Below are 13,425 nucleotides of genomic sequence, written 5' to 3'. Positions count from 1 at the left end.
TTATCCATGGTTAACCTAGTAATTTATTTTTGTTCACTCAATTTGAGTTCTGTCAAGCTAGTTTGTTATATGTTACCATAATTTTGTTGTGATTGGTTGGTGTGATTAGTTTGGGTTTGGTTGGTGTCACTCAGTTCAGGAGGGGTTCAGCTGTCCAAACTTTGATGGTGATTATAATGCCAGTGCATTTGTATTGTCTAGAGAATAGTTTGTTTTTTGGTCAGATGTGACTATAATTTGTATGTTATTTTCATGCAAGTAGTTTATTTCCTACAGTTTCTGTCTTTATAAAAATGCTATCAGATGTTTGTCCTGTCTTTGCAACTTTTAATAGTTTTGTTGTGTAAAACTTTTGCTCTTTTTTTTTATGTGGATGCAAAATGAATTTCATAAAATTATTTTGGTGCCAGCATTTTGTAATCCTTAATATGTATTTCCTAAAGTTTCTGTTTTGATCAGGGTTTATTCTAGAAATTGGCCAAAGATGGCCCATTGGCCTCCTTTAAACACTGGGGGACCCTTTTCCAAGGGAGGTTGCTTAGAAAATGATTATCTTAACAAGTGTTTAAACTTAATGGTACTCCTGTTATAAAGTCAGTGTGTAGGCATGAAAAAAACTACAATCGAGACAGTAAAATGGTGTTAAGCTTGAAGTGACTGTAGCAGCTGTTGTATCAATTGAGACAGTAAAATGGTGTTAAGCTTGAAGTAACTGTAGCAGCTGTTGTAAAATGGTGTTAAGCTTGAAGTGACTGTAGCAGCTGTTGTATTAGTGTTTTATGTGCCCATTTGAAGCTCAGTTTTATGGAGAAAGGTTTTTTGAATTGTGGAAATCCTGCAATAGGATAAACCCTGTTGACAAAATCGGTACCAAATTGTTTATCCTCTCAATATATTTCAGTTAAGTTGGGGATATAAACTTTTCTGTGTTGTTGTTTTTTCTGTTGCATGTTTGGATAACATTTCATAACTTTATTTGGTACTTAAATTTTCTAATTCAGGTGCAAGCCTTAAAGATGAATAAAGAAAGTGGGGAGCACAAGCAGAAAATAATACTCTATACTTCTTTGAAAGGAATCAGGATTGTGGATGAGAAGACTCTGGTAAGTCAATGTCTAGTTATAGGGGCAGATATTGAAAAGAAGGTATGCTTATACATGCAAACAATGAATTGACAGTGAAATAATGGCTTTCAACTCACTCTATTTCATGGAGAGTAGTGAAACATCTGACCACCAGATCAATCAAGTTTACCCAATTTACTTGCCTGTTGAATCATCATACTTGCTCTAGGCAATTGGGCAAGTGCTTGTGTAAAACACTATTAGATTTTTTTACTTCAGAATGTAGTATCCAAAGTAGGCACCCCTGATTATTCTAGTAGACTTCCTCGACATGTTGCTGGATCCCATTCATGCTTATAGGTGGAAGGACACTATTTTCGTTAAAAGTGAAGAACAGCTCCCCTAAAATTCTGTCAGCTGACTGTCGGCTAACTGTCGGCTAACTGTCAGCCAGCAGTATACCAACAGTTGACCGACAGTTGACCAACAGCAAATTGACACTTAATTTGACAAGTGTAAAGACATCACAGTTACTCGACCCTTACCGTTCTAGTAGAATCAGGCGCATGATGTACCACAAATTAGATCTTGTGATTACAAGATCTGATGATATTGTTTCGAATTTAACAATTGGTTCTCCTTTTGTCATCTCTGATCATGCTGCTGTTCACTTCCAGCTCTCGCTTAATAAGCCGCCGCTCGACAAGAAGGTTATTTCATTCAGAAAGCTTCGATCTATTGATTTTGATAATTTCTGTGCTGATGTTATGAATTCAAGCCTTCCTGACCTTTTTGCCTCGTCATCTTCATCCTTGGATTATTTGATTGATCAATATAACAGAGTCGTTATTTCCATACTTGAGACTCGTGCTCCACTGCAAACCAAGATAGTTACTTTGCGTCCCGCTGCACCTTGGTATTCTGAGGAGATAAATAATTTAAAGAGATCCCGTAGAAAACTTGAACGATGCTGGCGAATGACCAAACTTGCTTCTGATCATAAGTTGTTTATTGAGGGATGTGATGGGAAAACAGATATTCAATATCCCCCCTACAAATCACCCACTGATCTTGCTAACAAGTTTATTGAGTACTTCACTACAGAGATAGATAGAATATGGGGTTATATAATGACTGCTGCTTTCTCTCATTGAGATACAGTTGCTGTTGTTGACAACGCCTGTCCATATTCTTTTGATATTTTCAAAATGGTAACAGCGGATGAAGTTCATACATGTATCGTTAATCTGGCTGCTAAGTCATGTGCTCTTGATCCTCTTCCTGGTTATGTTACAAGAAATGCACTTAGTGTTCTGTTGCATTTCATTTCCAAAATCATAAATATCTCATTGGAATCTGGTCAGATGCCTTCGCAACTCAAGGTTGCCATGTTACGCCCGCTCCTTAAGAAACCTTCTTTGGATCATACTCAATTCTGCAATTATTGTCCTGTATTGAATCTTTCATTTATTAGCAAAGCAATTGAAAAATTGGTAGCTAATCAACTTATCTCCTACATTAACGAATATGAGTTAATGAGACATTTCAGTTGGCGTACAAGCAATATCACAGTACTGGTTAGTTAGTTAAGCCCCTGGCTCCAGGATGGAGCATGGGCCATCGACAAACTGCCGCCACTGACGCCTCTTTTCTGCCAGCTGTTGCAGCTCCTTCCAGTTCTTCCTGAGGACCTTCATCTCTTTTTCCATATCCCTCCTCCAGGTATTCTTGGGGCGGCCCCTCTTTCGTTTTCCCTGTGGATTCCAACGCAGGGCTTGCCTCGTAATGCTGTTTGAAGGTCTTCTCAGCGTGTGGCCTACCCACATCCATGTCGATAAGTTCATTATCCAATCAATTGCCAGGAGGAATAAGAACGGTGAAAGAAGGCAGCCCTGCCTTACTCCGGTTTTAACTTCGAAGCTCTCCAACAGCTGGCCTTCATGAATGACTTTATAGGTGGTACCTTCATAAGAGTTTCTTATGATGTTGATAAACTTCTGGGGAATTCCATAATGAGCTAGTAATTTCCAAAAAAAAGGGGCGATCCAGACTATCAAAGGCCTTTTGGTAATCCATGAAGTTGATGTACAAGGACAAGTTCCATTCAATTGATTGCTCTACGATGATACGCAATGTAGCAATCTGATCTGCGCATGATCTAGCTTGCCTAAATCCAGCTTGCTGGTCCCTCAGTCTTCCATCCACTGCCGATCTTAGCCGCTCTAACACCATTCGGTTGAAGACTTTACTTGCTGTGCATAACAAAGTAATACCTCGATGATTATCACAGTCCCTGAGGTTCCCTTTCTTGGGCAGTGTAACTATAAGTCCCTCTTTCCACTCAGTAGGTGATTTCTCATCCTCCCAGATGCTCTTGAACAGTTCATGTAGGATCTCTGTGGTGGTGTTGATGTCTGCTTTCAATGCTTCCACTGGAATGTTGTCGGTACCTGCTGCCTTTCCGTCTTTCATCTTCCTAATGGCACTACTAATCTCTCTCCTCGAAGGTATGGCACAGTTTACTAGGAGTAGATGTTCAGCTTCTGGGATATCGTTTCCTTCATCCGGGGGTGGCCTGTTCAGGACCTCTCCAAAATGCTCGACCCATCTATGCAGCTGTTCCTCTGTAGTGGTCAGAATATTTCCTTGTTTGTCCTTGATGGTATGATTAACATGACGAAATTTCCCAGCTAGCTTTCTTGTGGTGTAATACAGGTCTTTCATGTTCCCTTTTGCTGCGGCATCCTCCGCCTCCTTTGCTAGGTTCTCTATATAGCATCTCTTGTCCTTTTGAGCACTCCTTCTAACTTCCTTATACGCCACATCGTATTCATTCTGCGCCTGTGACTTTTCTGCACGTGTCCGGCTGTTGTTAACCCGCTCTTTCTTGTACTTTCTTGCTCTCACTTTCTTCAGAGTATCCATTGAGATCCAATCCTTGTTTTGGGACTGCTGCCTTCCTAAGGTGTCCTCACAGGTACTAATCCATGAGCTCTTTAGAAGTTCCCAGAGCATGTCAATTGTACCTTCTTCATCTTCAATATCTTCCAGTGCTTGAAACCGGTTCCTAAGGTTGATTTGGAAAGCCTCTGCAACTGAAGGATCCCTCGGGTGTGTCACATTGTACTTGGTTCTAGCTTGCTGTTGAGCATGACACCGCTTAAGCTTCAGTTTTAGGGTGGCTACTAGTAGATGATGGTCGCTACCGACGTCTGCTCCCCTCATAGCCCTGACATCATGTAATGATCTTCTGAACTTTCGGGCAATACAAAAATGATCTATATGGTTTTCGGTGATGTAATCAGGGGAGCGCCACGTGGCTTTGTAGATCCTTTTGTGAGGAAAGATACTCCCACCAATCACCAGGTCGTTGTTGGCGCAAAGGTCTGCAAATAGCTCGCCATTTTCATTCATCTCTCCTAATCCGTGATTTCCCATAACAAGTTCATACCCCTTATTATCCCCTCCTATCTTGGTGTTGAGATCTCCCATGAGAATGGTAACTTCCCTTCCTCCCTGCCATGCGATGAGACTCTGCAATGCGTTATAAAACTCCTCCTAGGTTGATTCATTGGCTTCATTGGTTGGTGCGTAGCATTGGATAATTCTAACAATAATTCTGCCATGCGATGTCTTGAAAAGGGCAGTGATAAGTCGAGAGTTGATCGGTTCCCAGCTAATAAGCATCTTGATGGCTTGTTTGGAGATTATGAGAGCCACTCCTTCTGTGTGGGGTGCACTTGGGTCTTCATGGCCTGAGTAGAGCACTGTCTCTCCTGTGCTGAGTTTGCACTTACCAGCTTGTATCCAACGGACTTCACTGAGTCCGAGGATCTCCAGGTCGTAATTCCTCATTTCCTCTGCAATGGATGATGTTTTTCCGGTTTGGTACATGGACCTGACATTCCACGTACCGATTCTGATGGTGTGTCTTGGAGAAAGAAGGCTAGTCAGCCGCCGAGGGTCCTTCTGGCTTTGCCTCTGCCGCGTCATTCTCCCGGAAGGGCCTTCTCCTGCCAAGATGTCTGTAACGTGTTTCTTTTTGTCGATGTTTCTGTAATCGTAGCATATCCACTTGGCAGGTGATTGGCCTACCAAGCTTCACCAGAGCCCTGTTAGCCGGCATTACCCGTTTCCATCTCCCACGACGAGGACGTAGGGTTGGACTTGTAGGAGGCAATATCACAGTACTGAAACTGCACTTATTCGTGTTCACAATGATATTCTTTCTGCCATTGATAATGGTCAAATCGTAATTTTACTGTTGTTAGACCTTTCCGCTGCCTTCGATAGAGTCGATCATACCAACCTCCTCTCTCGTTTACGTGTACGGTTTGGGATAGCTGGAAAGCCTCTATTATGGTTGCAATCTTGTTTATCGAATCGCACACAATATGTCTCCGTTGATGGTGGTACTTCTATGAAACATGACCTTAAATGTGGAGTGCCTCAAGGATCTGTCTTGGGACCCATTTTTTGCTTTATACTTCACCGCTTTCAGATATCGTAAAGAAATTTAATCTGAGCTATCACTTTTATGCTGACGACTCACAGCTTTACTTGTCTTTCCAACCAACCGTACTGATTGATAGGGATCTAGCGGTTTCTAGCATCAAGAGCTGTGTGGATGAAATCAATCATTGGATGATGGTTAATCGCATTAAATTAAATAAAGACAAAACTGAATTATTGGTGATCTCCGCTAAACATCTTCCAAGACCACTCCTTCATGAAATTTCAGTTGCTGGTGAGACTATCCATTCTGTGCAAAAGGTGAGGAATATCGGCACTATGTTCAACAGCCATTTTTGCTGTAAGGATCATATTACTGACATTTGCAAATCTTCATTTTATCATTTGCAAAATATTAGCTATATCAGGAAATATCTTGCAGCGACCACTACTGAATTGCTGGTTCATATGTTTGTATCTTCGAAGCTGGATTACTGTAATTCCCTTTTGTATGGCCTACCAGCCTACACTATAAAAAAGCTACAACACCTCCAGAATGCCGCGGTGCACCTCGTCACACTTACAAAAAAGCATGATCACATTACGCCTGTTCTTTTCAATCTTCATTGGCTTCCCGTTAATGAACATATTATTTTTAAGATTTTACTTATAACCTACAAGGCACTTAACAACTTGGCACCGTCATACATTTGTGATTTGCTTACATCTTACATCCCATTGCGTCAACTACGCTCATCATCCAAGCACCTTCTGGTTTCTCCATCCTATAACTGGAAAACATATGGTGCAAGATCCTTCTCTGTAGCAGCACCATCATTATGGAATGCTTTGCCAAGTGAAATTAGAAATGCTCAGTCTGTGTCTGTTTTTAAAAGTAGATTAAAAACTTTTCTTTTTAGAAAAGCCTTTTATGATTAATATTAGCTGTCTTAAGTGTTAATGTTAAAGTTTTTGTAGGCGCCTTTGAACAGTAGGATACTGGCGCGGTCTAAATCTTTTATTATTAACACATCCCCATTTGAAAATGTACTTCACCATTTAAAAATGTACTTGACATTTGAGGTATCTTAGTTTCTGAATGAGCCAATCAGATCTCAAATGCATTTTTAATGAGTTCTCTGGGAACTAAGTTCCTGTGTCAACCAATCAGATTTGGTTTGCAAAATGGACTTTGCTCTTTAGGAACTAAGTTCCTCAATAAACCAATGACATGGAAGAATACATGACATTACATATCTTAATTTAGGTTTGCCTGTTTTATTTATGTCAACACTAAATAGAGCAGACAACAATGTTACACTTTCGAATACTTGATGGTCTACACGGCAATGAAAAGGCATCTGATACTATACAATTCTGTAAAAAATGCCACAAGGGTTTTGCCGCGCTTTTTACCAGTGCTAATACATAATCTTACTAGAAGTTTTCTTGTGTAGTATCGCTAAGTATTTTTACAAGTTGTACCGTAATGTGACGGGCCCGCAGGGCGTGTCAAAATACAAAAAAGGAGTAAAAATACTCAGTGATACTATGCAAAAAAACGGCTAATAAGTTATTTATTATCCAACACGCCAAACTGTTATCTATGTTGTTCAGTGCGGGTGAATTTTGCGGATATTTATTTACGGGGAATGCGTGACAGAAGTATGCGAAGCAGTACCAAACTGGCGCATTGTTTTGTTCCTGTTTCTATTTTCTTCAATGAATTAAAGGAAGAAATTTCCTGGACGTCGAGCTGTTCTTCTTTGTTTGATTTATCTAGTAAACTTGGATCTATATTTGCCAGCCATTCTGACTCTTCGTCGTCGGATATTTGATTCAAATTGTCTGCCGTTTTGTTTTTCGTCATTTAACTACAAATCCACCATTCTTCGCTTGCGTGATGCGAGAAAATCTGTTTAACCGATATCGTAGATTACAAATACCGGGTGACATTTGTACTCAACCAATCGTTTTCTAACATTTTCAACGCTGTAGTGTATGTATAAAGGGCAGAAATTTCCTCTCCTACGATTCAAATGCGTTGTTTATTTTGTTTCAGAAAAATATTTTGCTACGCTTCAATGATCTCGTCTTGGATTGGTCAAAAACTGACAGGTGTATTCATGTGTGGAAATGAACTTACAGTTGCGAAATGAGATGAAATCGGCGTTGAGTTTTTTGTTTTACTCTTCTCTCTCGGGAGTTAAAAAAATCCATTCCCAAAGGAAAATTAGGCAGATCTTCATCGGCTTATTCGCTTGTTGCCATGTCTAGTCTAACTTTTTTACGGAAGTTTTTGCCGGTTTTTAATGAAAAATGCTGAAGTCACTTGCGCGAAAAACAAAGCTTCGTGAGGCATTTGACATCACTAGCGTGAATCAGTGGGAAGCACGCTCGCGCAATGATCAAGTTTGATTGCACGACTCTTACAAGCTATGTTATGTTAAGCAACATAAACCGGTGTAAAAACTTATCGCAAGAGCAACATTGCCAGGGGAGACTGTTTTGACTTGTGTACAACACCATTTCAAAATGTACTTGACATTAAAGGTAACTTAGTTCCTGAATGAGCCAATCAGTTCTCAAATACAATTTTCATGAGGTCTTTGGGAACTAAGTTCCTGTGTCAACCAATCATATTTGGTTTGTAATATCAACTTTGTTCTTTAGGAACTAAGTTCCTCAACAAACCAATAACATGGAAGAATATATGACATGTCATTTCTAAACTTTAAGGTTTGCCTGTTTTATTGATGTGAATACTAAATAGAACAAACAACAATTAACGATTGGTTCATACGTCAGCGTGCGTTCATCGAGATATGAAGCATGAGGGAAGTTTGGAGAGCACGAAAGGTGCTGAAGAGTTGCTCAAGGCGTAGCCGAGAGCAACTTAAGCTTCTTGAGTGCTCTCCAAACTTCCCAAGTGCTTCATATCTCGATGAACGCACAGCTGACGTATGAACCAATTGTTTTATAACATTTTCAACACTGTAGTTTTTGTATAATGGGCAGAAATTCCCTCTCCCACGCTTCAATGTGTTGTTTATTTTGTTTCGGAAAAGTGTTTCGCTCTGCTCCAATGATCTTGTCTCAGATTGGTCAAAAAGTGACAGGTGAAATCATGTGTGGAAATGAAGTTAGAGTTGGGAAACAAGATGAAACCGTTGATTGTTTTGTTTTCCCTTTCTCTGGGTTCTTTCTCGAAAGTTAAATCCATTCCCTATGAAAAAGTAGGCAGATCTTTATCGGCTTGTTCGCTTTTTGCCATGTCTAGTTTAACTTTTTTACGGAAGTTTTCCCCGTTTTTTAATGAAAAAGGCTGATCAAAAGTCACTCGCGCGAAAAAATTTTTTTTTCTCGAGGGACTTGTTTGCTGAGGTCATGTGCGTGCACAATAGGAATATGAAGCACACTCGTGCTTTTGATTAGACAAATCTACAAGCTATGTTATAAATTGAATTTCTAACATATAGCAGAGCTGCACAATCAAACTCAGTATCTGTAAGCGTGCTCCAGATCTCGATTGCGCACGCTGTTGGCACGCGCAAATGGCTTCGCCAGAAATTTTTTTTTGCGCGAGCTGCGAATTTGTGAACACAGAGAAAAATATTATATTTCGCGTCAATAAAGGAGAAAAATAGAGCATCGGCCCACCAATCCCAAAACGAAGACAATTTTGCAACCTTTTCCCTTTGACTTGAGTTCTTAACTGAGGTAGAAAAAGAGAAAAACAATGGGAAACGGGACTCGGCATCAGCGCCGTCATGATTCGCTTCACTGAACAAACACTTCTAAGATAGTGTTGTCCGTTATTCGCGTCAGAATTCGGATGCAAAATTTCCCCGGCTATGTTATAAACCGTGTAATTCGATTGTTTGTTCTTTATCATTGCCGGTACAAAGTTTTGTGCAACGAAAGAAGAGAATTGGCAAGTTAATTTTGACATGAAAACCGTCGGATAGACATTACTCATATGATCGCTTTTTAACTATATCGGCACTGATAAAAAGCGTGGCAAAACCACTCACGGCAATACGCCTTGAGCAACTCTTGGGCATCTTTTGTGCTCTCCAAACTTCCCGCGTGCTTCATATCTCGATGAATGCACGCTGACGTATAAACCAATCGCTAATTGTTGTCTGTTCTATTTAGTATTCACATGAATAAAACAGGCAAACCTTAAAGTTTAGAAATGACATGTCATATATTCTTCCATGTTATTGGTTTGTTGAGGAACTTAGTTCCTAAAGAACAAAGTTGATATTACAAACCAAATATGATTGGTTGACACAGGAACTTAGTTCCCAAAGACCTCATGAAAATTGTATTTGAGATCTGCTTGGCTCATTCATGAACTAAGTTACCTTTAATGTCAAGTACAATTTGAAGTGGTGATGTACACAAGTCAAAACAGTCTCCCCCAGTAATGTTGCTCTTGCGATAAGTTTTTAGACTGGTTTATGTTGCTTATCATAACATAGCTTGTAAGAGTCGTGCAATCAAACTCAATCATTGGGCGAGCGTGCTTCCCACTGATTCACGCTAGTGATGTCAAATGCCTCGCGAAGCTTTGTTTTTCGCGCGAGTGACTTCAGCATTTTTCATTAAAAACCGGCAAAAACTTCCGTAAAAAAGTTAGACTAGACATGGCAACAAGCGAACAAGCCGGTGAAGATCTGCCTAATTTTCCTTTGGAAATGGATTCTTTTAACTCGCGAGAGAGAAGAGGAAAAGCAAAATACTCAACGCCGATTACATCTCATTTCGCAACTGTAAGTTTATTTCCACGCTTGAATACACCTGTCAGTTTTTGACCAATCCGAGACGAGATCATTGAAGCGTAGTAAAATATTTTTCCAAAACAAATTAAACAACGCATTTGAATTGTAGGAGAGGAAATTTCTGCCCATTATACATACACTACAGCGTTGAAAATGTTAGAAAACAATTGGTTGAGTACAAATGTCACGCGGTATTTGTAATCTACAGTATCGGTTAAACAGATTTTCTCGCATTGTGCAAGCGAAGAATGGTGGATTTGTAGTTAAATGACGAAAAACAAAACGGCAGACAATTTGAATCAAATATCCGACGACGAAGAGTCAGAATGGCTGGCAAATATAGATCCAAGTTTACTAGATGAATCAAACGAAGAAGAACAGCTCGACGTCCAGGAAATTTCTTCCTTTAATTCATTGAAGAAAATAGAAACAGGAACAAAACAACGTGCCAGTTTGGTACCGCTTCGCATACTTCTGTCACGCATTCCCCGTAAATAAATATCCGCGAAATTCACCCGCACGGAACAACATAGATAACAGTTTGGCGTGTTGGATAATAAATAACTTATTAGCCGTTTTTTTGCATAGTATTGCTGAGTATTTTTACTCCTTTTTTGTATTTTGACACGCCCTGCGGGCTCGTCAAATTACTGTACAACTTGTAAAAATACTTAGCGATACTACACAAGAAAGCTTCTAATAAGATTATGTATTAGCGCTGGTAAAAAGCGCGGCAAAACCGTTGTGGCATTTTTTACAGAATAGTATAGTATCAGATGCCTTTTCGTTGCCGTGTAGACCATCGTGTATTCGACTCTTTCCAAAGTGTAACATTGTTGTCTGCTCTATTTAGTGTTGACATAAATAAAACAGGCAAACCTTAATTTAGAAATGTCATATCATGTATTCTTCCATGTCATTGGTTTATTGAGGAACTTAGTTTCTAAAGAGCAAAGTCCATTTCGCAAACCAAATCTGATTGGTTGACACAAGAACTTAGTTCCCAGAGAACACATTAAAAATGCATTTGAGATCTGATTGGCTCATTCAGGAACTAAGATACCTCAAATGTCAAGTACATTTTTAAATGGTGAAGTACAGTTTTAAATGGGGATGTGTTTATTATTATTATTATAAATTGAGCTAAAATTGCATCATCATTTGTCCTGGGTAAGTTTATCTATGAAATTGCCCTATAATGCATTGCGGTTTGTTTTAGGGCGTCATATATGGACTTTCAATAATCTCTGTCTGTTTGAGTGTACTTTTGGTTAATATTTTCGGGTAGTTTACTATTTTTTACGTAGTCACTCGTCAGAGACAATAAAAGCTGCTTACATTTAGTAAAGCAAAAAAGGAAGCTGCAAGAAGCCGCTGTAAACAAATTTTTTGCTTCTTGACCGCGAGGATGATGCGATGGGATTGTGAGGGGTTTGGTACCTTAAAAACTTAAACATAGGAGATTGCGATGAGATTGGTCCCAAAAAAACCCAAAACAAAATGGCGGACTCAAGTGAGAAAGTTTCATTTCGTGTCAATATGCAATGTTCTTCCATGCAAGCTGAGACTTTTCTGGTATTCAACAGGGGTTCTCAACCGACACTTGGCCAACAAATTACCGGCATGCTGCCAACAGTTGGCCGACAAACGGCCAACACTTGGCCGACTGTTAGCAGAAGATTTTCGTAAAAGGTGGTAAACGACAGTCGGCTGACAGTTTTTGGGGGAGCTGTTCTTCACTTTTTCCCATTTTTCAAGAGGCTGGACTACCTACCCTTATGGTGGACGCTTTTTTTTACATGTAACACAGTCATACATGCACATACAAAACAAAATGTAGTATCACTGAAACATTATTATTACTAAAATAAATGTAAGTTATGGTAGGATGTTGCAAGATAAGAGGTGCTGATGATATACATGTGTGAGTGCCTTTTTGTCAGCCCCCATTTATGCTGGGGTTTTTATAATAAATTACCAATTTTGTTTTCCCTTCAACCTCAGAACATCTTAAACTTTGGTTCTTGGATATGAAGTATTTCCAGAAAAATATAATTTGCACCCACTTTATTAAAAATACACATTAAAAGTTCGTGAGAGAGCCTAACTTTTCAAAATTTGTCTTCAAATAAACTTTAAGTTTTTTTTTCAACACCCCTATTTTAAAACTTACCTCTGTCAGTAACCTGATGAAATATGCAAACTCACATGTGAGATTCTCAAACAGCTTCTTCTCTAGATGTCCAACAAAATGATTGTTTAAATCACGGATTCCTCTTTGTGGATACAAATGTGTTTGAAATCAAAGCAAAGAGATAGAATTCAAGAAGATTCAGTCATGGTTAAAGCCAGACTGCCACGCAGTTAAGAATAGTAGCCTCTAACATCAAATATTAACCACATTTGAAAAACATTTCGAGAGCAGGGCTCGAAATTAACAGTAACCCATTAACCAATGGTTATTAATTTCCAACCTTTGGTTACTAAAAATGTTTCCAACTAACCCGACATGGTTAGTAAAATTTTCTAACATATAAATTTAAACATTGGTGGACTTCGGTACAAAGAGCACATACACCCGACTCTCAGAGGAATAATTAGAATACTCAAGTTGCCAAAATCCTTTTAGAGAATGTGCTGTAGATGTACTGTTCCTGGCTAATCATGGTAAACAAGAGGGAAATACAATGGGTGCATAATTGTCAACGTTTAAGTCCACCATGCAATTTCAGCTACTCTTTAATATGTCCTAGTCGTTCGTATCAAAATGTTCAATCTTTGAGATATCGTAACTTGTCAGTTTGGATACCAAACTTTATAATTTGGGTAGTAAAAAAGATGTCTACTAACCTGAAGGGTTAGTGATCCAAAAATTAAATTCGAGCCCTGAAAGGGTTAGGTTAGTCTCTAAAATCTCATAGTTTCATGTAGTTATGGTTATGATGTAGTTGTAATTATATGGTGTTTGGAGCACACATCTCCTTTAACCCTTTAACCGGTGAGAGTGATTAGCATCTTATTTCTCCCTACAATGTCACCCCTGTATCAAACATTTAGGTCAGGAGAATAAACCAAATGACTACTAACTAAAGAAGCTCTTGACTGTTAAACAAATTCTCCTT

General features: G+C 39.2%; 1 protein-coding gene across 1 annotated transcript in view; it reads left to right on the top strand.

Moving 5' to 3' along the window:
* The window catches only part of LOC111326800 (uncharacterized), a 29,814-nt gene that overhangs the window by 4,666 nt on the left and 11,723 nt on the right, over positions 1–13,425 (top strand). Inside the window, exon 4 of the mRNA XM_022930872.2 lies at positions 1,002–1,103. Coding sequence (XP_022786607.2) covers positions 1,002–1,103 — 102 coding nt within the window. The remainder of the gene's footprint in view (positions 1–1,001; positions 1,104–13,425) is intronic.

The sequence above is a fragment of the Stylophora pistillata genome, chromosome 11 (assembly GCF_964205215.1).
Source record: "Stylophora pistillata chromosome 11, jaStyPist1.2, whole genome shotgun sequence".
Taxonomy (NCBI): Eukaryota; Metazoa; Cnidaria; class Anthozoa; order Scleractinia; family Pocilloporidae; genus Stylophora; species Stylophora pistillata.
This window is presented reverse-complemented; position numbering and strand designations above follow the sequence as displayed.